This window comes from Aythya fuligula, chromosome 3 (assembly GCF_009819795.1).
Source record: "Aythya fuligula isolate bAytFul2 chromosome 3, bAytFul2.pri, whole genome shotgun sequence".
In the NCBI taxonomy this organism is placed as follows: domain Eukaryota; kingdom Metazoa; phylum Chordata; class Aves; order Anseriformes; family Anatidae; genus Aythya; species Aythya fuligula.
The window spans coordinates 83,984,277-84,008,007 of NC_045561.1; the positions used below are offsets into that span (position 1 = coordinate 83,984,277).

Genomic DNA, 23,731 nt, shown 5'->3' on the forward strand with positions numbered 1-23,731 from the left:
TATAAGTCAGCTCCTTTTTCCCTGCTTCCTACCTTAACTCCTCATTCCCACTCCACGGTGGAAATCACCATCACTTCAGATGTTCTCTGTGTAGCTAGCTGAGAGTCACAGAGAAAAATGGTTTGGGTAAAAATATACACACCTGCACTTATATACACATGTATAGCTGTTTTCTAATCAGATCACTTAAATAACCCAGTGCCTTGGCACACCCAGGGGGATAGGGAAAAATGTCCAGGAGCAGAGAAGAGCAAGTTCTGTTTTAAACTGACTTCACTGCTGAAGGAAGCATACTCGGGGTAAACCACACCCCAGCTGCTGCCCTAGTTATGCAAGTAATCACTCAGGCCCTCTCCCCTCAGGCATCCAGCCTCCCTGGATCTCAGTCAACCCTCAGACCATCAATCCTTAAGTGCAGAGCCTTACCTACCTAACTACTACCTTCCAAGGCAACTGAGAGGCTAGGCAAAAAAAAAAAAAAAAATCTTTTGTAATAAATCTCTCTAGAGAATGGGGTAAAAAAATAAAAATGGAAAGTATTATTATTTTTCCAGCTATGTTACTGCCTTCTTTTCTAACAAAGACAAAGGACAGCAGGCTACACAAAGTCTTTCAACACCAGGAAAAGTATGCTGTCACAGAACTACAGCATGTGGCACAAGAGCATGAGCTGAGCCAGCTGGTGCTAACGGAGGTGAGACAAGGGAACTCTTCCAAAATCCACCTTTCTATGACAGGAGTCAGGACTTAAGGCCCGATTTCAAGGTGTGGGGCAACCCCAGCTTCTGAAATCAGTGGGAAGGGTGGACGCTCAGCAACTGGCAGGAGTTCAGCATCAGTAGGGGTAGAGTCTTGTAAGACCACAACAAACTTCATTGTATTGTATTTTATTTCTGCCTGCCTTCAGGTTTCAAGCCTTGTGGGCAAGGCACTGCCAATTTCCACCACAGATCACATCCATACGTTGTACCTACAGGCCCAAAGTATTGTATTTTATTTAGTTTTCCCATTGCACAGACTTTGGGATACTGTTTGAAGGTGTGAATTAATAGATTGCAAGCATTAAATTCAAGGATTGCTACAAACTGCCAGGCGTGGACAGGAGCTTACCAACCTGCCCTGAAAACTACCACCAGCCTTAGTCTGAGGTCCTGACCCACACCTGCACTGGCCTTGCCTTGTGCAGGGCTGGATTACAGCCCGTTAACACCTCCTAAAATACCAGTACGGGGATCTAAGTGATTATGTATCAAGCGGATAACCCCTAATTAACCAAAATGAAGTCAGCAGTGGCTACTGACACACACAGAGCCAAAATGGCGGAGCACAGGTAGCCTCAGAGGGGCTTGAGTTTGTGTGAGGGCTTGGAGGAACAGCACCGCATGGGGCAGCCGGGTAGGGCCACCACCATCAGGCAGGGGGGCACGGAGCCTTCCCCATGCCCCATAGGGTGAGCCTGAGCCCGCCCGGCCGAGAGGGGGAGACACAACCGGGGGCAGGCTGCGGCCGGGCCGGGCAGGGGGCATGGGGCCGGGGCCGGGCTGCGGAGCGCCGGGGCGCTGCGGCGGCCCCTGGCGGCGGCTGCTGGGTGCTGGGTGCGGGCGGCTGGCGGCGCTGCGGTTGTCACATGTCGGAAAGTCCCAAGCGCTGACGGTGGAAATCCCCGCTGGGTTTTTTTTTTTTTTTTTTCTTCTTGGTGTGTGTTGTGTTGTGCTTTTTTTTTTTTTTTTTTTAATTTCGCCCGGTCGCTGAAACAGAAAGGGGAAAAAAAAAAAACACCAAGAGGCTGGGCTCAGCCCTTCATTCCGCGGCAGAAGCAGCGGCGGCGGCAGCTGCAGCTCCAGCGGGGAGGGGGCGGCGGAGGCGGCGGCGGAGCGGCCAGGGCACCCCGGGCAGCCCGGGCAGCCCGGTCCCGCTGCCGGCACGGCCCCGCGGGCTCTGCGGGCGTGGATGGCTGCGGGGCTCGGCTGCCTTCCCCCGCCGCGGCCCGGCTGCTGAGCAGCACGCAGGGGCAGCACCTCCCGCAGCAGCCCGGCGGCACCCAGGTGAGCGCTGCCCCGCCGGGGCCGGGGGGGAGGCGGCCGCGGCTTCGCCCCGGCTCTCCGGGGGCTGCTGGCGGCAGCCCGGTGCCGGGCGAGGAAATTGTGCCCTCTGTTGATTGGCACGGCACGGGCATTTCGGGCTCAGGGGTCCGAAATAGGCTGACCCCAGGCAGCCCAAGGGGGATAAACAGGGACGTCAGAGCAGCCCGCAGCGTTTTGTTTTCCTGCGTGTTTGGGAAGGTCAGAGCGGCACCGCTGGGGCTGCATTGGCCGCGCTCTGTATGGCCGGGTTATGGGGTGCTGGTGGCTTTTGTTTCAGCACCGCTTTCTCAAACCAGGGTCTCTCGGCTCTTGCCTGGGTTGCTGTTTGGTGGCTGTAGATGGCACAGGCAATATTTTCCGTGCGCGGAGCGGGGGGGGGAAAGCGGAGCTGCAGCGCAGGGCACCGAGCCACACGGTTCCGGTGAACGCTCCTCTAAGCGCCGTACTTTTTGTTGCTTAAAGCTGGAAATAACCATTCAGGGGGCCATGTCAGTAGTGCTTATTCATCTGCTAAGTCTTTATTTGGCTTTAAAAAAAAAAAAAAAAATCAGCCTATTGACTCAATGACTCTACTTACGTAACGAAGGGATTCGATGTCCTGCTCGCCTCTGAGCAAAGCAGAGCGGTGTTTATGAAGAAAATTAATACGTGGTTGCTTATATATTTCTTAAATCATCCGTACATTTAACTGAAGGATTATGTGAGCGGTATGTATGAAACCGGGGGGGGGGGGCTGAGAAAACATGTTGTTTCTATTTTCAGCTCGTTTATTCTTAGGGAAAACGTTTATAATGTACCATTTTTATTAGGGAAAGGAAAGCGTCCCCACGTGTTGTGGGATGACAGCTCTGAGCACTGTTCCTGGTGCGCTGCCACGAGCAGAGGAAATAATACGGCGTGAATGACGCTGCCCTGCTTGGGCAGAGAGGGCTGTGCTGCCGTCGCCGTGTCTCGTCCATCACCTGCCTCTATTTCGGGTTTGACAGGGTGTCCACCGGCGGCGGCGGCCAGCTGGCTCTTGGCCAGGCTGCAGGAGGCAGGCGGCTCTTGGCAGCGGGAGCTGGAGGTCCCTCGCCCTGAGAGCCCGTCCCAGCCTCCGGAAGGATGGCTGGAGCTGGAGCTGGATGCTGTCGCTTACTAGAAACTTTGCTTTGTTTGTAGACAGAGAAGTAATCCGCCTGGACAGCGTGGAGAGTCTCTCCCTGTAAAAATAACTGTTCATAGCGTTAGCTGCTGTAGGGCATGGGAGCCTGGGGAGATGTGTGAATGTGGTCCCCGTGTTTGGCTGTAGCTAGCCGCAACGTTAGGGTGCTCCGAATAAGTATTTCGGGCTGTAGATAGTTTGAGGTTATGGGTTGTTTTTTTTTTTTGTTCTTCCTGCTGTAACCCATGAGGCCGGAGATACTGAAGAAAGGGATGCAGGGCAGTAAACATTACTTGTCCCACTGTGGAAAAATGCTGGGGTTTTTGAGCCAAGTGGAAATGCTTTTTCAGCTCTGTTGACTTACCGGTGAGTAATACTGGCACTGCTCTTTGCACCCCCACACGCTGCACTAGCACCTCTGTGCAGCAGCTGCACTGCTCACAAAACATAAGGAGCCTCAAGAAGAGTAACATAAGTCTGTCCTTGAGTACTTGCCCTGCTCCTAATACCTTATTTACCATCTTCAGCCTCTGTAAGTATGGGAAGGATACTAGCACATGTGTAATTAATTATTCAGGTTCTTTGTACTATCCCAGGCATCACTTCTCAGAATGCACGGGCTGCAGAAAGCTGAAATGGTCATTACCTGCTTTTTTTGGCATGTCATCAAAACAAGAGCTTGGAACGTGCTGAAAGTTCAATGGGTTCATATGGCATTACTGTGCAGTTATCAATTAGTCAAGTTTCCAAGATAATTTTCCCTTCCCTTGATCTTGCCTTTTTTTTATCCTTGCTTTCATTTAAATGCCTTTTTTTTTTTGGAACAGTGATGTAATTTCCTTCATTGTGAATAAATTCTCCTCGATATTTCAGTAAATGATCACAGTAAATGAGTGAAATAAGCTGTTCAGTGGCTATATCTGAGTAATGTGGACAGAATGATGGATGTGAGCTTTGAAAATGATCAGCTCTGTAAGCCTCAGTGGACTGCGTCCATTCTGTGTACTTTTTGGGCAAAGCAGCAACCAGAATCCCGCGCCTGGAAGTTCATTCTCAGTCTCTGCAGAAGTGATAGATAGCACTGCAGTGCAAGGATGCTAACATGTCAATAAGAAAATCCTTTTCTTTTTTGTTTCAGATTTCGTGTGGGAACATGGCTGGCCAACATGTCCTTCCTCAGGCTTTGTATCAGAGCAATATGCTGAAAGCTGTGAAGATCAGAGAGAGAACACCTGAAGATCTTGTCAAACCCCCCAATGGAATAATTCACCACTTCAGGACTATGCACAGATACACCATAGAAATGTTCAGAATGTGCCAGTTTTGCCCTCAGTTTCGGGAAATGCTTCAGAAGGCGCTGACTGACCAGGCCACCCAGACTTCACTGGAGCGCCAGAGGAAGCTGAACTGGTGCATGGAAGTCAGGAGACTTGTGCCTTTGAAGACTAATGGTAAGTTGTGAGCAGGTCTTTGTGTTGAAATGCCAGTTGTGACTGGAAGGCAAGGTCTGGTGATGACCCAGCTGTAATATCGGTGCCCATGAGAACATGCTGACCTTGCTGGTGGTGGGCTTGGCTGCCCGGTGGGCTCTGCGAGCTCTTGCCTTCCCTCAGGGCAAGGAAATGTGTGATGCCCTTTTATTTTAAGGGTCACTGCTGGTCAGAGAACTTCACGTTAGCATTACTTTATGTGTATTGTGTCAGGCGCTGTAAATGAAGTAGCGCGAGTGCAGCGATTTCTTAGCGGGGTGCAAGAGCCCATGTTGTCAAGCAGGAAAACTTTGCACATGACTTTGAGAACTGCTGGGCATTTCACGTTCGGTGCAGGAAAGATTTGGTAATGGCTATGACTTATGGTCATGCAACTCCAAGCTTGGACTCAGGATTCCCTACAGCATAGCAATGCCTCAAATGGGAAGGTAGACTGGGACGCTGAGGACACCAAGATTATGGGAAATATATATTCCTTGCTCAAGGAGCAGATGACACTGGGTGTGGTGGACCCTCAGCCTAGTTCAAGTCAGTACATTATGCTCTTAGGAAGCTTATTTTCCTCTCTGTTTATATATACATTGTCCGTGTGTTCCTAGACCACAGTCTTTTCTTTCCTGTTTGCACACAATTGTATTTTACAAAACCCATGAAAACAACCACCATGCAGATGCAACTGCTGTGACCTTACTTAAAGAGCCTGATCCAAATGTACCCTTCTGTCACTGTAATTGAAACACTGACCTTTTGGTGGGCTTTTGTGGGCAGCTTCTGCTTTTGCATGAAATTCCTGTGGTTGTAATTAGTCTGTCCGTGAAGACTGGGTAACCTTGGACTTCCAGAGGACGAGAGTTGCAGGCAGTGCTTTGCAGGTACCAGGAGGGTGACATCACTCCAAGTGTTGTGTCTTCAAAACTTCACTGCAAGAGATGCACTCTAACAGACCTACTATAAAAATGGACAGTGTAATTTATGTGTAATTTGTGTAATTTATGCCCACGGCATAGGCTTTGGAGTCCTGCATCTGATGTTAATAATTCTGCAGGGGTCAAAGCTTCCCTTACTGCTGCAAACACAATGTTCAGTGAACAGGTGCCTTGTGTTGTGACTCTAGACCAGTGTTATAACTGGGAACAATTTATGGACCTGGGTCCTATCCGCGAGTAGGTGCACCAGTATACAGGATGCTGAAATATTAGGGATGGCAGAGCAAAAGGGGTTAGTTGGTGTTCCCCCCACTCCCCGTGCAGCCAGTGCATTGCACTTGGCTTCCGTCTGGTGCTGTAAGGTCATCAAGTGCTTGCGCAGGAGGAGTGGCTTTGGGAACCTGTGGTTTATGCAAAGTTGCTGCAGCTCTGCAGGAGGGAGAAGGCAGACTGGGCTGAAGGAGAGGATGGCTGAGAGAAGCCTGGAGAAGCCCTGTACGAGCCCAGAAAATTATGTTATTCAAACGAGTGGAAAAACTATGGTGTTTTGTTTTTTTTTTCCTCCCACATGGCATGAAGAAAATTTTAAAAGCATTTGACTGCTTAACCCACAGATGTGGGAGGAGTATTAGTTCCTTCAGAGATGGGCTTTCTTCAGAAAAATCCACGTCTTTTAATGAAGGCTTTAGTTGTTCATATTGTTCAAATTAAAGAGATCCTTATGGGACCTTTTAATGTGTGTTTTACCTAATATGTACACGAGTTGGTGGTGTCATTTCTCTTCTCACAAGAAGAATCACTGCACGCTTACTTGCAGGCATGTGAATGGTGGATAGAAAGCGGGCGGTAGGAGGTATAAAAATTGAAACTTTCGAAAAAAAAAATAATTTAAAATCCCATCATCTATTGGCTGTAGCGATTTCACTTGTATAATGAATAGGCATTCATTCCAGCTCGCCCAACCACACCCCCCGGGAAAGTCCGAGGGAGGCTTCGCTGTGCAGCCGTGCGCGCAGCAGAACAAAAAGTACAAGTGTTGCTCAACTGCTAGTCAAACGGCGCCGGGGAATTCCAAGTGCTGCGTAAGGAATTTTGGGCGCTGCTTCTCAATAAAGAACTGAAAGTCAGCTCTGAGAGAAGAAGAAAAAAAAAAAAAATCTTATCTTTGCTCTAGATTTTGCAAAGGGAAAATTTTAACGGGATTAATATGTCATCTCTCTTGTTCAGAAGGAAACCCAGTCAGGTTTTCAATATTATATGCTCTTCCCTGATGTTTTTTGAGCTCGAGTACACAGTCTGCAGACACAGTCTGCTTTGCAAGACTCCATTCAGAAACCAGAAGTCAGTGGTAGGAACCTGATATGCAGTGAGACCATAACAATTTATAAAATGTTAAGCATGTTTGCAAATGATACTTATTCAGGATCTGGTGTCTGTTGTAGGTTTTTCTCTGCAGTTTCACAGAAAAAATAGCGAAGTGTTCACAAACAATTTACTTGAGCTCATAATGCATGTAGCCTAATACATGGTTTTAAGTCTGGGCAGTAGAGTCTTTCCTTTTTTTTTTTCTTTTTTTTATCTTCTCTCCCCATCCCAAGAAAAATCTAGCAGGTTTATCATGGTTGATGTCCTCTCTTCCAAGGAAATTAATATGGTTTCTTAATTTTCAGTGAATCTGTTTACCACTGTATTAAACGTCAGGCCTAGTTTTGAATCTGAGAACAGGACAGTAATGGTTCTTGCTATTTCCCTTTCATAAAGGCTTTTGAAGAGGGTGGATAGAGGTAGAATTTGAAAGGGAGCCATAGGCATACTTTGTCACACCTTTCAATTAAGTTTATTACCTATTCAGATTCTCAGTTTCTTCCCTGTGAAACTGCAGAACTCTGCTTTTCTTCCTACATATAAAGAGGATTCCTTCAATGGAAGGAGTAGTCGAAATGAGAAGCAAATCATTATGCTTTTCATTTAGCTAATTTTAATTTTGTGCTTTAGAAAAGCAAATCTCTACATGGAATTTACAACAGCACAGCATACAGACAGCTATCAGCTCTGAGAGGAAGGCAAGAGGTGTTCCTACAGTTGCTTTACATAAATGAAATAGGTACAGAAAGGGAAGAATAGGTCATTGTAATTCATTATAATTCCTCCATGCAAAGACAAATGCCAAGCTTTCCTATGCAGTGCTCGTCAGGGGAGGTGTTACTATAGGATATTATTTTTGTTTTTCATTTTCTCAACCCTGTGCCATCAGGTGTGCATTTGTTTAAACACTGGTGAGGGAGACTTACACATTCTTTTGAACTTTTATGATGACTTGGTTGTGTTTAAAAGCCGTTGCAACTGCTTGACATCTGCAGGCAACCCCAGAATTCAGTTCAGGAGATCAGTCCAAGTTAGTAAGATAAATAAGGAGCAGGTAAGTAAGATAGATAGGGGGCAGGTTTCCCACTGCTGCTGAGTACAGTTCACCAGCCAGTGCAGGGACAAGAAGCAGAGAGGGGACAACTTGTTTTCTTCCCTTGGGCAGAGCACTCACAGCTGCCGTCTTCCTGTGAAAAGCCCTCTGGCAGAGGCTTAGTGAAAAGTGCACGTGGAATATGTGGATGTGCTGCGTAATTAATTCCACATCCTTCTTGTTGGTGGGGTTTTATTTAAGCAGCCATGTAAAATCAACGTACTCTTTCCTTTTTCTTTCAGGTGATGGAAATTGCCTCATGCATGCTGCATCTCAGTACATGTGGGGTATTGAAGATATTGACCTCGTCTTAAGAAAAACGCTGTTTAGCGCCCTCCGGGAGATTGATACGCGGAACTTCAAGCTGCGCTGGCAGCGGGAGGCTATAAAGTCCCAGGAGTTTGTAGAGACAGGACTCCGCTATGACACCCGGGTAAGGCGGCCTGAGGGAACTGTGCAGTTTGCTGAATGCTTCTCAGGGTTGCCTTGCTGATTTTCTTTGAGTCTTTGGCTCCACGGATCCCGCTGTTTGTGGAGAGAGGAAATGCTGTTCCTTTGGAGGAAATGGGAAAACGTGCATATTTTGAGTGCTGCAGTTGGTTCCTGACCTCCGTGTCTTTAAACCGTTGCTGACGGATGTTTCTTTCCTCAGAACTGGGAGGAGGAGTGGGAATACCTCATTGAAATGACCTCTCCAGAAACATCTGGGGCTCGAAACAGGCTTCCTTATAACGCGCTGGAAGAAATCCACATCTTCATCCTCGCTAACATCCTCAGAAGACCAATCATTGTCCTCGCAGGTGAGTTGCCCAGCAAGTCATCTCACATGAAGGGTCGTCTCAGTCTGTGCTCAGTCTGTGTTAGTGATCTGATTTTGCTAATTGTTGTTTTTAGGTAGGTGTATTTCAGAACTGGGAGTTTCAGCAATTGTTCTAAAACACCCAGAATGCTTTTCTGTTACCTATAGCACATACATACTTGTGCTTAACAGATTTTTTCCTTCTTCCTTGTGCAGATAAAGTGGTGAGAAGCTTAGAGTCAGGCTCCAGTTTTGCTCCTTTGAACGTTGGCGGTGTTTACCTGCCACTCCTTTGGCCAGCAGAAGAATGCTACAGATATCCAATTGTGCTTGGCTACGACAATATGCATTTTACACCTCTAGTGACACTGAAGGACAGTGGCCCAGGTATTTTTCAAGTACTTCGTCTACTAATTGCATAGCCTCTTCAGTACTTTTATGCTGACGCAGCATTTAAAATATAATTTGGCTAATATTTGCATTTTAAAAGTTAATGTAAAAGACTTCTTCGGAATGTGTTCTTAAAATGTAAGCAGAAACAGCTGTGTCTGTAAACACGAATAGAAACTAAAAACTGTATTCAAAATGCCAGCTGAAAGTGGAACACAGCTCACCTGCTTCCAGGCTGGCATCAAAGGGTGGCCTCTGCTTCGCTGTGTGCCTCTGTCTCGCTGTGTGCTGGCCTCCTTTCCATGTTCCACCGTAAAAGTAGCTTCAAACAACACAGTCTCACAGCAGTGTGCAGCTGCCTAGCAGGGGCAGTGAGATACATGCTTTGCCATTTTTAATGTATCTCATCCAAATGGATAACAGTGCTCTAGGTTCAGGCATCACCTTATAAAAAGTATAAAACTTTTTATAAAAACTAAGCTCTATGATACTACCCCCAGGGAGAAGGCAATTGCAATGGGGACATTAAAAATTGCGGTAGGATGGGACTAAATTTTTGGGACTGATGTATCTGAATCCTCTCTTAATCACACTGTTTAGAAACCAGTTTGTCTTGCCAGACAGTCTCTTGTCTGTCCAAAACTCAGCAGCAGTGCTGACATCTCCGTTGTGTTGTATCTTGTGGTTACTCCTGGCAGGTAAAATACCTGTGCTAACCCCTTGTGTTTCCACACAGAGATCCGGGCTGTCCCTCTGGTCACCAGCGAACGAGGCAGATTTGAGGATTTGAGCGTGCACTTTCTGACGGATGCGGAGGAGAGGGAAAAAGAGCAGCTGCTAAAGGACTACTTGATAGTCATAGAAATTCCAGTGCAAGGCTGGGATCATGGCACAACTCACCTAATTAACGCTGCAAAGTGAGTGTCATTCCTGTTTCCTCAGTTATGTTGGTTAAGGTGGTGGTAGAAGCCACGCCAGTCTGTGTGTGTGTGCCTCTTCACTATTTCTTTCCTTCCATGATAGTGCACGTTTGCCCTCTGCAGTATAAAATATTGGTGTTACCGTTCACATGGTTTTAAGTGGTATGGGCTTGAACCAGTCTCAAAGCCAAAGGCAAAAATGGATTTGGATTTAGCAGCATGAGCCTAATACCTTAGAAGAGTAAAGCCAACAGACTAGTTGCAGTGACATTTACGTTACTCGGGGAGTGGCTGAGAAGTAGTTACAACCAGGAACAAGTTCTGCAGAACTCCTGCACTTCATGCAAGGGCAAATTGCATAAAGTGCAGTGGTGTAATTTTGTCTGCACTTGGCAGTGTGTTCAACGTACAAATGCCTTGAAAGGTTGCATTCTTGCAGCGTCGCAGCAGGCAGGAAGCTGTGGCCAGTGGAGGAGCTGGCACCTGCCCTTGTCCCCCTGGCAGTTAGCAGTCAGCAACGTGTGGAGCAGCTGATTGCACTCACCAGCTTTTTTAATCTGGAGAGCAATGCCTGCCTATCCCTCCGTGACTCCCCGTATCCCCTGTCACTTCTCCCATTACAGCCCGTGGTGACATCTTTGTGCTGTCGAGTGCCACTGCTACAATGGGTTCTCGAGTATTACCAGCAGTGCTAGCTCCTCATCCTCTGAGCTATTGCATGATAAGCTGTGATGTGGGGTTTTCCCTGCGGTCAGGGTCACGTAGGGATTCTGTGATGGCTTCCAGCATTGCTTCAACTGAATTGAAGCCACCTAGTTTGTTTAAAGAATTTGACTGGTAGTTGCAGAGCCCATAGAGCAAAAAAAGGAGCAGATTTCAGAATGACTCAGTATTTCACGATACAATTCCACGGGAGGAAAGGTTTGTTCTGAGCACGGGCTGTGAAGAGGGTGGTCAAACACTACTCACAGCTCAGTTGGGCATTGGTCTTCAGAGGAATTTAGAATTTGAAGGGTTTTTCTTTTTATTTGAGAGATTATGTAGCCTTCCTGCATACATCTTTCATAGACAGTAAACCCTTACCTTGAAAATCCTTCCAAGAATACTTCTGCATTTAGCACTGTGAGACCATTTCTTTAGATGTGAAAGTCTCCATTTGACATCACTGAACACCTGCTTTTAAAATTATTTCCATTTACAGCAACAGTTAACATCCTGGATCTTCTAGCTGAGTAATATGGATGTGTATTAAATCTACATTTCCTCCCCACGTGGCCTGTATTTGTCTCCACCCCCAACCATCTGCCCTTTTCAACCGGTGATATTTTTTTTTTTGTCTGTCAGGTTGGATGAAGGCAACCTACCCAAAGAAATAAACCTTGTGGAGGATTACTTTCAACTGGTGCAGCATGAGTACAAGAAATGGCAGGAGAACGCTGAGCCTGCTAGAAGAGAGACCTGCCCCAGGGCCAGACAGGATCTGTCTTTCTCCCAGCTCTCCCTCTTACAGGTGAAATGTGAAACTCCAAACTGCCCTTTCTATATGTCTGTGAACACTCAGCCCTACTGCCACGAGTGCTTTGAGCGGAGGTCACAGGGAACCAAAGGCAGAAAGCAGACCCCTAAAGCAGCACCTGAGAAACTAAAAGTAGCTGGATCGGGCTCCTCCCACGGTGAGGTCTGTGAACCTGGGGGATGGATGTCTAAAGAGTCCGTAGCAGGGCCTCGCTCCGCGCCTCCAACTGCTCCCAGCCTCTTCCTCTACAGCGAAACCACTGCCATGAAATGCAGGACCCCAGACTGTCCCTTCACCTTGAACGTGCAACACAACGGACTTTGCGAACGCTGCTACAATTCCAGACAGCGTGCTCCTTGTAACAATGTGGATGACCAGAGACAGGTAGACTATGCCACGTGTAAAGGCTGCCTGCAGAAGGCCAACAGGACCTTTAATGGCATGTGCAGCACTTGTTTCAAAAGGACTACAGAGCGCTCCTCGAATGGTGGCCCTGGTTTTCTGTCCATGTGCCACCAGAGATCTACATCTGACCCATCCCAGATGTCGCCCAGCCTCCTTCAGCATCCTTGCCATCAGGCTCCCAACAACTGTGAAGAGCCAGCACCGGCACCGCTGCCTCCTGCCCCACACGGTCCGGAGGAGAAGAGGGGAAGTAAACTCTGCAGGAAACCTGGCTGCAAGTTCTTTGGAACCGCTCAGAATGAGGGCTTCTGCACACTGTGTTTCTTTGAGTACAGGGAAAACCATGGTAAGTGAGCTCTGTCAGATGTGGTGCAGATTGTGAAACTAAAGCTCAGCACACGCTGTGCCCTAAAAAAGCAGGGGTTGGCAGAAACAGTGTGGAGCACAAGTAGCAGCGTGAGGAAAATATGTGTTTTTTGCCATTATTATCCCAGAAAGAGGCATGCAGTAACATGGGGGACTTCTGTGAAATCTGTTGTAAAGCTTCCCATAGTCTTTTGTGGAAGCAAAACGTAGTCAGTGAAGAGTCGCATTTAATGCCTTTCAACTGCTTTGCAAATGTTTTGCTATGAATTTTCTCCAGTTAAACATCATAATAACTAGAGAAGTTGTAGGAATTGGTGGGGGAAATGGTATTGTATTGATACTACTGAAAACCAGCGGTGTTTGTAAGGCAAAGCTTTAAGGCAAGCTTAAAAAGCTTGGTGTGAATTTCAAGATAAAACAGGTATAACACTCTGGAGTAACTACTGAAGTCACTTCAATAAATAAAGCAGGCAAAATTTGTGCAAATATGCAAAAAATGCGCAAAAAAATGCGCAAAAAAAATGTGCAAATACATGTGTGCAAGATAATACAGAATAAGTATTCTGTAGTGACATAGGAGTATATTATTATAATGTACCTTGAAGTCTTTCTTGGTAGTATCAAGTACATTTGTGCACATGTCAAGCCCATAAAAAAATAAAGTAACTGTCTGTAAATCATGTCTTGAAATCTTCAACTTCCATGTTTCTGGTTGATTACACAGTCAAAGTGTCCTTGGGTACAGAGGGCAGAAGACATATGTAAGAGAAATAATGCTCACCTCTTTCATTGCTGACAAACATGCCAATACTGCCCTTTTCACATCCTTTTAAATTATGAGCTTGTGTAAATTTTGAAAAGCTTGCAAAAGCTTCTTTGCAGTGTTGGTCACAAGGAAAAATGTTTTCCTTACGACTGTGGAATATATAAGATTGCCTCGTGAGATCAATAAATGTAAGGCATGTTAACCCATTTAGCTCTGTTCTGTTACCCAATGTGATTGTAACAGGGGAGGGTGAAAGGGAAGGAAGAGTTGGGAATATCACAGGCAATACTCTGAAAGCAGTGGTGAAATTCCCCTTGATTTCAGTGGAATCCAGTTTCTGTGCCGAGGGCAAGTTTTTATCAAGTCAGCTGTTGGAGCAGTTCCTGGAAAGTGCAAGGACTGAGGGGTCTGTGGGTTGTCCAAAATCCATGCTTGAGGCTAGTAGATTTTTTTTTCTTTGTAAAATGAAGAGCTTTTCTTAGTCACTTTGGGTCACCCGATCTGTTGGGCTTATTCAAACTCCCCCTGTCCTTACTTTGCATTACAGACAGTTCTTTGCTACGCCATCAGAGGAGATCTCAGAGGAATTCCTCAGCAGCTGGTCAGCAAGGGAGCTCTGCTGCAGCCTTCCACAAAAACATGTCCTGCCAGCAGCGCAACTGTGGCACCCTGGGTAGCACCATGCTGGAAGGCTACTGCCAGAACTGTTTCATTAAAGCCCAGAGCCAGCGATTTCAGGAAGCCAGAAGGACAGAGGAACAGCTCGTGAGACAGCCCGAAGTAAGTATGAAGTTTGAAAACCTTGATTAGCGTGATTTTTCTCTTGTGAGAACAACTCAAAGCATGTTACAGGATGCAGCAACATTAAATTTTTCTAAGTGTCATGGGAAGACAAGTGCAAGGTATCTCATGATTTTCACTCCCTACAACTGAGCAGCACCATTGAGGTTGTTCTCAGTTTAGGGTAAGCATGGCTGTGTTCAGCTTTGCCTGACTGGAATTTCACCAGCAATTTCACTGGAAGCAATTGGACCAACAGTTGTTTTTCTGGCTGGAGAGAGATTTTTGTCCTTACCTTTAGAGCTATGCAATCATGTCAAGAAACTTAGTCTGTTTCATGTTGCTTTTTTTCGTTGAGCACGTGAGTTTGTTTCGGGCTTTTTCATTTGATTTGTTTTGGCTCTAGAATTGAGTTTTACCAAAGACAAAAAAACAGTTTTTCCAAGAAATGACAGTGTTTATGATGATCTTTGGTAAAGCCCAACTCAGCTGTTGGTATCACGCCCTTCAGAAGATGTGTGTGTCTTCCTAGGAGGGAAGCAGGGTTACATATACAACGCATTAGCACAGCTGAAAGAAAATGGAAATGCCACGCGTGTCGCCAGCATAACTGACAGTGTTTTTCATGTGTTTCTAGAGAACAGGACAGCGCAGAGATCTGCAGCGAGCAGCAATGACTAGCCAGAAGAGACAGTGTGCAGTGGCTTCGTGTCGGAACAACCTGGCCTGCAGGAGTGAGGATCTGTGCCAGGAGTGCCAGCGCCGCAGCCAGATCACGCAGCTGGGGAGTCCCAGGGAGCCCGCTGCAGACGAGACCCCGAAGCAGCGCTGCCGAGCCCCTGCTTGTGACCACTATGGCAATACCAAGTGCAATGGTTACTGCAACGAGTGCTACCAGTTCAAACAGATCTATGGCTAGCGGGAAGGAAGAGTTGGTGAAGAAGAACGAGGTGCCAGCTACTTCCCTAACTGAAATGGTGCTATGTCCAAAACACTTACCAGTCCCGGGAGTGGGAGGTTGTGGGGGGGAATATAAGCTGTCCGCTCTTGTTCCTGTTTATTCCTATTCTTGGGAATAAGTATTTAATTCCTCTAAACACTGCATACAAGGACTGCTGAGAAGGGCTGGTTGCTTTCTGCACAGAGCTGTCTTTCATGAATAAGCTCCTATCGTGCTGTATTTAATTCTTGGACTTCCCAGTGGGAAGTTTGAAGCATTTGAATCCAAAGAGCTTCCTGCTTCTGCCTCTTTCACAATACCTCCCCTGCTCCCAGACAAGGAGCCACAGCTACTGTTGGAGGTGTGGGAACTCCGCGTTGATGTATATTGGTCAGAGGCAAGTTTCCTGAGTGAGGTCTTCCAGGACAGGCTGATGCATCTTACAGTTGAAGCAGAGGGTCTCTGAAGAAACTTGCTTTGGTTTCCTTGCTTGTGTTCTTGCAGAGCTCAACAAGGCTAGAGCTCCTGCAGGCGCTTAGGGCAGTAACAGTGAGTGGTTCTGGGTTTGCAGAGCCCTTGGCAAACTAAGCTGCACTGTTGAACAAGACCAGTAGTGGTCTGCTCCTTCAATACACTTAACCACCATTTAGATCCTTTTCCACAGCTGAAGATAGCTGGAAAGATAACATGATTACAGAAGCACCTTTTATAACTATGTATGTGATGGGAAAACCGAACCCTGCAATTCTGCTCTCATTGCCTTCAACATATTGAAAAACCCCTGAAGCCCTACATCTTAGGCTTCAGTTCTGAAGCCAAAGTAACTTTCTTCTCTTCCATGATAATTGTCAGAAATACGTATGCTGCTGTTCATACCCCCCACTCCCAATCTCTCACTTCTGTAATCCTTAATGTGATTCTGTTATCATGCTTACAGCTTGGAGCTTGGCAATAAGGTACTTCAGGAGCAAGATCTCACTCCTGGAGTTCATGCATTCACTTCTCATTGTGCAGTGGCTTAGCAAACTCACCTATACTGTTGTGCCTGATACCTGCTTCTCTCCTCTCCTTTAATACTTCTTAAGTTTTCAGCATCTGTTTTGCTGCTACTGTGTTGGAGGTGATAACCTCTTCTAATTTGCTTCTCAAGTTTAGAATCTTTTTTAGTTATTAAAAAAACAGGTTTCTAAAAAAGAAAGTTAAAATAACTCTTGACTTATTTCTGTTAAATTTTATATATTTTGTGAACATTAATGTGAACATAAGTTTTATTAAAATATTTATATTATTTCAAACAATGCAACTTGAAATTTGCACATCTAGGTTTTTTTTACATATATTTACTCCTGTGTTGAACTTTGCAAACTTAAATCTATGATTGAAAAACATTCTCTGATATAAAGAAATAAATTATTGAAGGATTGAGTTCAGTATTTTGTATTGATGAGAAGGAGCACAGTCGAGCATGGGCCACCCACTGACCAAAGGATTTCTGTCCAGGACCACCGTTCATCACGTCACTGATGCACCCTGGTTCAGGTCGTGTAGCCAAGCACTTTGAGGTGATGACTTGCTGTGTGTCTCCACGTACTGTCTCCTAGCTTCAGTGTCCTCTCAGGAAGAGCTCTTGGTACCTTGTGGGACACCCGTGCAGTCGGTGTGCATCAGGACTTGGCTCCTGGGGGTGGGTGCTCAGTCTCCTGTCCCCAGAGCGGAGTGTGGCAGGGTAAGGATGGGGCTGAACCAGGCTGTGAGGGATGCTAAGCCAGACTGACTTGACTTCCTTTCTTCATTCATCCACCAGTTATGCCATGGGTTCCCAACTGACATTGACCGAGTGTCACCTTGGGTGGTAGTGATGGCCAAGAGTGACCCCCACGCATGCAGGGGCAGAGGCCCAGGCCAGCCCTGGCACCTCCTCTCACCATGAGCAGCAGGGAAGCCCTTTGCCTTGTGGTCTTGGCATCTGGCTTGCTCAATCACTCCTGAAAAGCAAGGTGCTAACTGCTTGGCTGAACGGTACTTGAAAGTGGTGTTCTCTTATCACAGACTTGTCTGAACCCAGCCACCCTGCCAGGGGCTTCCTGGGTTGTAACTCTCCCTCAGCATGGCATGAGGATTTTTCAGACCTCTCTCTGGACAGGCAATGCCGTTACACCACCGTGACTTCTACGTGTTGCCCGTGGCCTGAAAGAAAAATGAGATGTGCCTGAAAGCTTCCTGGAGTCAGGACAGGAGCCCCTTTCCTAAGAGGTGACCCTGGCTGCTTCCCCCCTCCTCCTGGTCAGTTGCTCTCTGTCCTGGTTAACCCTGTCACACTTTGTTTGTTCAGGAGCACACTTTGCACAAGCTTCAGTGCCTTCCCAGTTGAAACCACACAGATGTTACAGTCCTGAGTGCTTTTGTGATGGGTCAGCCAGTGCTTGTAATTCCTGCAGCTCTTTAGCCCATGTTCCTGGGTTCCTGTCCACCTTCATACACACTGCTGTTTTGCAGTTTTTCCCCCCTCCCTCTGAACTAGAGCATCCCATCCTTTCAGACCAGACAAGCTAGAAGTAGCCTGCTTCCCCAGAGTAGAGCGTGTTGGACCTACCAACCCAATCTTCAGAGCATATTCCTGTTTTTCAGATTGTGACTCTGTTTATCCGTTCCTTCCTTCCCCTTTCTTCACAACTCATGTCTGCCCAATTCACCGAACTCCCACACCAGGCAGAAACCTTGGTGCTGAAAGGGCAAGCAAATCCTGGCAGGGCTGCCTGCAACGAGGCTCACCAAGATGAGGGCAGCTGACAGCCCCTGCTGCCTGGAGAGGCAGAGCCTCCATCGCGACACCCTCAGGGGAGGCAGCAGTGGGGAGGGGGAGGTAGGTTAACTCCACTTGCTGCCACTTCTACACAGGGGAAGGGTTTCAGCTGAAATGCCCCTAATCCCACTGTTTTTTTTCTGCTGCTTTCTGGGCCCATTACTCATAACTTTGAAGTCACATGAGGCTTGTCTCATTCTGAAGCTTGTATGTAAATGAGCGCCCAGCCTGTCTCTTGTGACTGACTTGTGTGGGAACATTAAAGCTAATGGTGCCTTCTTTTTTTTTAATACTCTGGTATTTCCCTAATGGCCTTAGGGGATTTTGGTCCTCTTGATGCTTTCTGCTGTCTGCCTAGCCAGACACCTCCTCAAGTTCAAGTATTTTTTTCCTTCCTGTTCTGCAAGAGAGAACTTTTATTTGGATTCTCCCTTTTTTGTGACCACTTATGGAAGTCTCTTTGCTGAGATGCAAATCTTTCATAGATTGTTTTCTGAGCATAAAGCTGAAACTAATATGTAACAATTGGCTTAACTACTTTCATTGCTCTGGAGTACTTTATAACATGGTGCAGTAAAGGATTGCTGTGCCAGACGTGCTTACATATTCATTTTGTTTATGGAAAGGATACTTTTAGATGTTTTCAGTAATTCTTCCTGACTGGGATCTGAATATTATCTATGTTTCTAGACTTCTTAGAGATATAACATCTGTATTAATACGTAACATGACATGGGAGAAAGCGGTTACTAAATTTTTTTACATTTATCTTCTGACACTTCAGTGCTCTGCTGGGCAAGTCTTTGTTTTGCCATAAAGTACTATCCATATGGGCAGGGATGGGAGCACTAAATAACGTGTCATCAGTTGGAGGAAACATTTACACTCTTAGATCTCTAGCTTGGTGTGTTCCAGGAGCCCCAGGCAGGACCTAGCATGGTGGGCTTTACAAGTAAAGCAACAACAGAGAGGTCCTGTTGCTTCACTCTCGGTGCCAGCTGTGATGCTCCACCTTCACACAGAAGCTTAAGACATCATATTGACAGCCTGCGAGCCAAACACCCATCCTTTCCTCCTGCTCTTGGTTGGATTCATCTCCATCCTGTACAGAGTCCAGCTCAGGCTGCAGAGCAGAAGAGAACAGTTCTGGTTATTGAAGTCAGGACGTGTTATTCGATTAGCCTGTCAGGAGTTGCTTGCCATGCAACTTCGTGTACAGCTTAGTGTACAGCTGCCAGCTGACCCACAGGTGGCGTGGAGCAATTAGGAATGTAATAAATGGAAATGAAAAACATTATTTGAGTTACTGTAAATGTAGGAGTGGCCTCATATCTGCTTTTTATGTGCCTGATGGAGTCACAAGTGGTTACTCTTTTGCCAGCTGTCTCATCCTGGTGTTCCTGCACATGCTGCAGACCGTCCTAATCTATACCACCCTGTTCCTTGGAAGTGTCTGAAGTTACTTCAAAGAGGACAACACAAAACAAAACAAAACAATTAAAAAAAAAAAAAAACTTTTTTTTTTTTTTTTCACAAAACCTGGGCCTAGTCCTACACCCTTTGGATCAGAAATAGTGTAGTGGTGACATAGCCATCAGCCTGGGGACCTGAAGAGTGAGAGGCCAGCTGAGGCCCTTTTCAGGCCACAAAGCTGACACTGAAGTCTCCTACCAGTGGAGGGAGGGTGGCTATATCCAAACTGCTGTGGGGAAGGCCCCTGGCATAGGCATCATGCTGGCTCACAGGGGCACGGACCAGTGGGTTGAAGTGATCTGAGGCTGCCATGGCACAGCATCCATAGCTTGGGTCAGTGTCCCTAAGATTTGGTTTTGTTCAGATGCTTTGACTGTAAATTGGAAATGCTTTGCTTAAAGGAGACTCTGATTCTTGGGAATCGCTGTCATTTCTGCTGGGAGCAAGAAATGGCAGGTGCTCAGCAGAAATGGATACACATCTGCATGTTTCCTGTAGTAGTAGTTTCCAAAGGTTTTAGATTATGGATCACTGTGAAACTGATATGTTTTGGTACCTAAAATTAAGCATTTGCAACAATTTCCAGGTCTTATGCATCACCTGGTTAATTAGAATTTACCCTATGTTATTGATGCAAATGCAGCTGCATGGCTCTTCAGCTAAATATAAGTGACTTTATCTGGAGCTGTAGTTTGGCAACTTTTATTGCACTGAAAGTCAGTTGAATCACCCATAACTGGGAACTATGGCCTTTACGCTGACAGTGACAGGAATAAGAGAGAAGGCAGTTCAGTGATTAGGATACACACAGCAAAAAGACCCCAGAGTGAGATACAAGCTCTCTGGATACACTAAATTGTCCTTCTCACCTGGGATTGGGATGTTTGCCTCAAAGTGCCTCTTCCAAACAGGCACAGCAGGGGCTTTTATGTTTCTATGTAACAGAAGTAGTCTACTTTATTAAAAAAAAAGTAAAAATGCATTCAATTTTTGTAAAACACATAGTTTAGCATGGTGCAAGTTTTGTCTAGGTGAGAGCTATGTGGGAGCAGCAATTGCATAGTCTTATCCAGCATACCTGAGCAGGACACAACAGTGTAACACGTACAGCACCAAAATAGAAAACCACAACACTGAGCAGTTACCGTTTCAGTTTATATCAAAAGGGTGAGGCCCCTTAAAATAAGCAGTTAGCGGTACAGGTGTCTTTACATCCAGGTGCTCAGTTTCTCAGCTGCCCATATTTAACAAGCTAACCTAAGTTTGTTCAGTAAGCCCTGCACTGATGCTTTCTACCACACCGGTGACAAATACTGGTGGCACGAGCCCTTCCCTGCTTCAGAAGGGCGGTGCTAGCTGCACATGAGGAAAGACAAAATGCTTGGAAGTGGCTTAACTGAGATGCTACTTCGTTGACTCCCCTTTCCTTGGCCATCCATGGGTATTTTGGAGAAGAGTGCCCTCACAGGGGTTATTCATCTGGCTGTTATGTTGAGAGAAACACTCTAGTACCTCACAGGCCTGCCTTGCTCCTGCATGAGGGGAGAGGCCAAACCCAGCCAGGTCAAGCCACACCAGGCCAAGCTGAGTCAAAACAGGCCAAGCTGAGCCGATCTGGGCCAGGCAGTCCTCCTCAGGTGGCCCTATGGCCACTGACCGCCACCAGGAGCTGTGTCAGCCCTCCATCACCATCCTCCTCGGCCTGCCAGCAGCACTGGACCCCTGGCAAAGGGCTAACACAGCCCTGTCCCACTGAGCGCTCTGCAGGCAACCTGGTGAACCTGGTGTGGTGGCATCTCGAGTTGTCGAGATAAATGATCACTAAAAAAAAAAAAAAAAAAGCCTTTATATATATAAATTAAAAAAAAAAAAAAAAAAAAGTCTTTAATGTTTGTCAAACAGAAACCTGAAATAAGAGCAGGTAATTTTGCCTGGGAGTTTTATGATGACTTCTTTTTGTACTAATGTTAATTTTCAAAAACTCCCTGTGTCTAATATTGAAAGACAGCCTACGGCATGTTATCCAGACTACCCCCTCCTCCAGCCTCAGCCTCACTAAACCAAATACCATGTATGTAATCTCTCCCCCCTCCCACCACCCCCTGACCTCTGACAGCAATGATTCTTTTTGTTATTGATTCGGGTTTTTTTCTTCTCCCCCCAACACCCCACCCCCCCCTTTTTTTTTTTTTGGTTAAGCCCTAGTACACATACGTGTTGGGCAGGAAGTCAGATTTCCCCTGGTGAATTACCATGGAGGGGGGGAGGAAGGGGGCTTAGGTTTTGTTCTGTCATTATGGCTTCATTTCAAGGGATTCATATGATCTAATATTGAGCACACATTGTGAGTTAGTCCAATTCCCAAAACAGTGGCTACTAAAAATAAAAAAAAAAAATAAAAAACCACTGTGGCTTTTTAAAAACATTAATAAGCCACAATGTCACAAGAAGGTGTCAAAATTCCCTTCTCATTTACAATGTAGAGCAAAGCTAGTGAGCTGGGGATCTGCTCCAAGAAAGGCAGCGCTATGCAGTGTTTTGCACTTTTAAACAAACATTTCTATCACCCTGAGGTGCACTGCTGATTACCGTGGGACCAAATTTGTCCATGACATCAAGTGTTATGTAGCCTGAGATCACACAGTCAGAATTCCCACTTGCTAAAGGTAATGACTGCAGGAGTCATTTCATTTCCTCTCCTCTGACATTCATAACAGAAGAGTGTGAAGAGCACTGAAGTGATGCCTGGAAAACATTTTACTTCCAACTCTGATAACATTTATACTGGTGTAAACCTTTGAGAATTGGACTGACTTCAGCAACTTTACTCCAGATATTCTGTAGGATTAGTAGGATGGGAATTTAGCCAGGCTATTTATAAAAATAGTCTCTTACTTCCTTTTACGTGTTCTGGAGTAATAAATAAATAAAATATATATTAAATTGCTGCTGTTGCAATCCACGTGCCACAAAGATATGCCGATCTAAGCACACCTTATTGTTAAGTCCTCTTTTAAATATTGGCACATCTTGCACTGGTTACTTGTTGCAGTTTAATGGGAATAAAGCATCTCAGCCTTTTCTGTGGTCCTTAATGCACAGCCACTTAAAGAGCAAGGGAAGTAGTCAGACTGATATTTCAGCGTGATAGGTTACAGCTTATTCAGCCTGCAATGTACTACCTGCAATGAGGACAAAACTAATTTCTCCTTGAGGGTGGAGATCACATTATTTTTCATTTACGTATTATTAATGCACAGCCTAGCAGAAAGAGATGTTGTTACATGGCTTTTTCATGATCACGTGCATGTCTAGACCAGCCTACATTTGCCTAAAAGAAAAAAAGTCATCGTTTCCAGAGACTTTTTTTAAAAAAGGGAAGTTTGGGTGGTGGTGATAGAGCAATGAATGGTGACCCCTGGCAGAGCTGCTCTCTGCTAAGGCTGGTGCTGGGCTGGGTCCTTGGAGGCAGGAAAGCCTCCGGTGCTTGCCAGCGCTCCTGTGCATTTGAGTCATAGCAGTAGTGAGCACCGTGTAAGTTCAAAATGCATTACTCAGAGCAGGCAGGTTGCTCAGGCCCATCAGGCTCAGCCATACCCCAGTCTACGTGAATGTCAAACTTAATGTATTCATCACCAGAATTTTCCTCCTCTCACTCTTTCTTTTAGGCACTCAGCAGGGAAGACCTATTAAGGCAGAATTTCGTATTGTTGGAGTTTCGCTATTGAATTAACCAACTTTCAGTTCGGTTTGCCATTACTTCAGACTTTGAGCTTTGCTCCCCTTCCCTGCATGGGCGCTAAATCAGATGTCCACACTGGGCTACACTGTGCACTCAGTTCTCCTCAGGGCTTTAGTTTTCCATGTGTCTGCACATTATAAGTCAGCTACAACAGCCACATCACCCAGCATGTTGAGTTACCTCACTGTCACACGTTCTTTCATCCAAGCTGGCTTTCCTCTCCCAGAATAGCAACCCACCAGCAGCTGTGACCAAGAGCAAGCTGATCTTTATTGTGCAGAGCTTCATGATACTTTCCACTGCACAGCTATGCATGCATTTATAGAAGTGTCTACACATGCTGTAGGTGGCACAGCGTTTCCAGCTTCAACTCCCCAAGGTACCTGTGGTTTCCCTCTGTCCTCTGATGGCTTCTGTCTCGCTGTTCCCCCACCCTCACAGTGGAGCAGGGTGTTCCTGGGTCAGTTTCTGGGGGGAACACATTCCTCTGCTCCGTGGTCTTTGGCAAAGTTGAGGATCCCAAGTGCAGCTTGTTGAAAACGTCCAGCCCCTAATGCTCCTCTTTGTGCTTGTCTTCTTCATCTTGCAGATGGCTACATCTGTAGAAATGCAGCAGTCTGGCCAAGTTCTGCAAAGGGCTTACCTTCTATATTTCACAGTGTTTAAATTTTTTGAATTATCAACGCCTCCTATTTGGAAATAGTTTTGAATTAAGCTCTCATCAAGCCC

The 23,731-nt window shown here is 46.1% G+C and overlaps 1 protein-coding gene across 1 annotated transcript; it reads left to right on the top strand.

Annotated features, from left to right (window-relative positions):
- The first annotated feature begins 2,018 nt into the window (after positions 1-2,018).
- Positions 2,019-16,157, top strand: TNFAIP3 (TNF alpha induced protein 3). Its single transcript, XM_032185882.1, has 9 exons — positions 2,019-2,045; positions 4,367-4,679; positions 8,345-8,535; positions 8,755-8,902; positions 9,118-9,288; positions 10,028-10,208; positions 11,556-12,478; positions 13,812-14,044; positions 14,682-16,157. The coding sequence occupies exons 2-9, from the start codon at positions 4,382-4,384 to the stop codon at positions 14,961-14,963; spliced, it is 2,427 nt and encodes an 808-aa protein (XP_032041773.1). The 5' UTR covers positions 2,019-2,045; positions 4,367-4,381; the 3' UTR covers positions 14,964-16,157.
- The last annotated feature ends 7,574 nt before the right edge of the window (positions 16,158-23,731 follow it).

Coding starts and splice junctions, on each gene's coding strand:
- TNFAIP3 (XM_032185882.1), top strand. CDS start 4,382: ATGGCTGGCCAACATGTCCTTCCTCAGGCTTTGTATCAGAGCAATATG. Junction 4,680..8,344: donor TGTGCCTTTGAAGACTAATG/GTAAGTTGTGAG, acceptor TTTTTCTTTCAG/GTGATGGAAATTGCCTCATG. Junction 9,289..10,027: donor ACTGAAGGACAGTGGCCCAG/GTATTTTTCAAG, acceptor GTTTCCACACAG/AGATCCGGGCTGTCCCTCTG.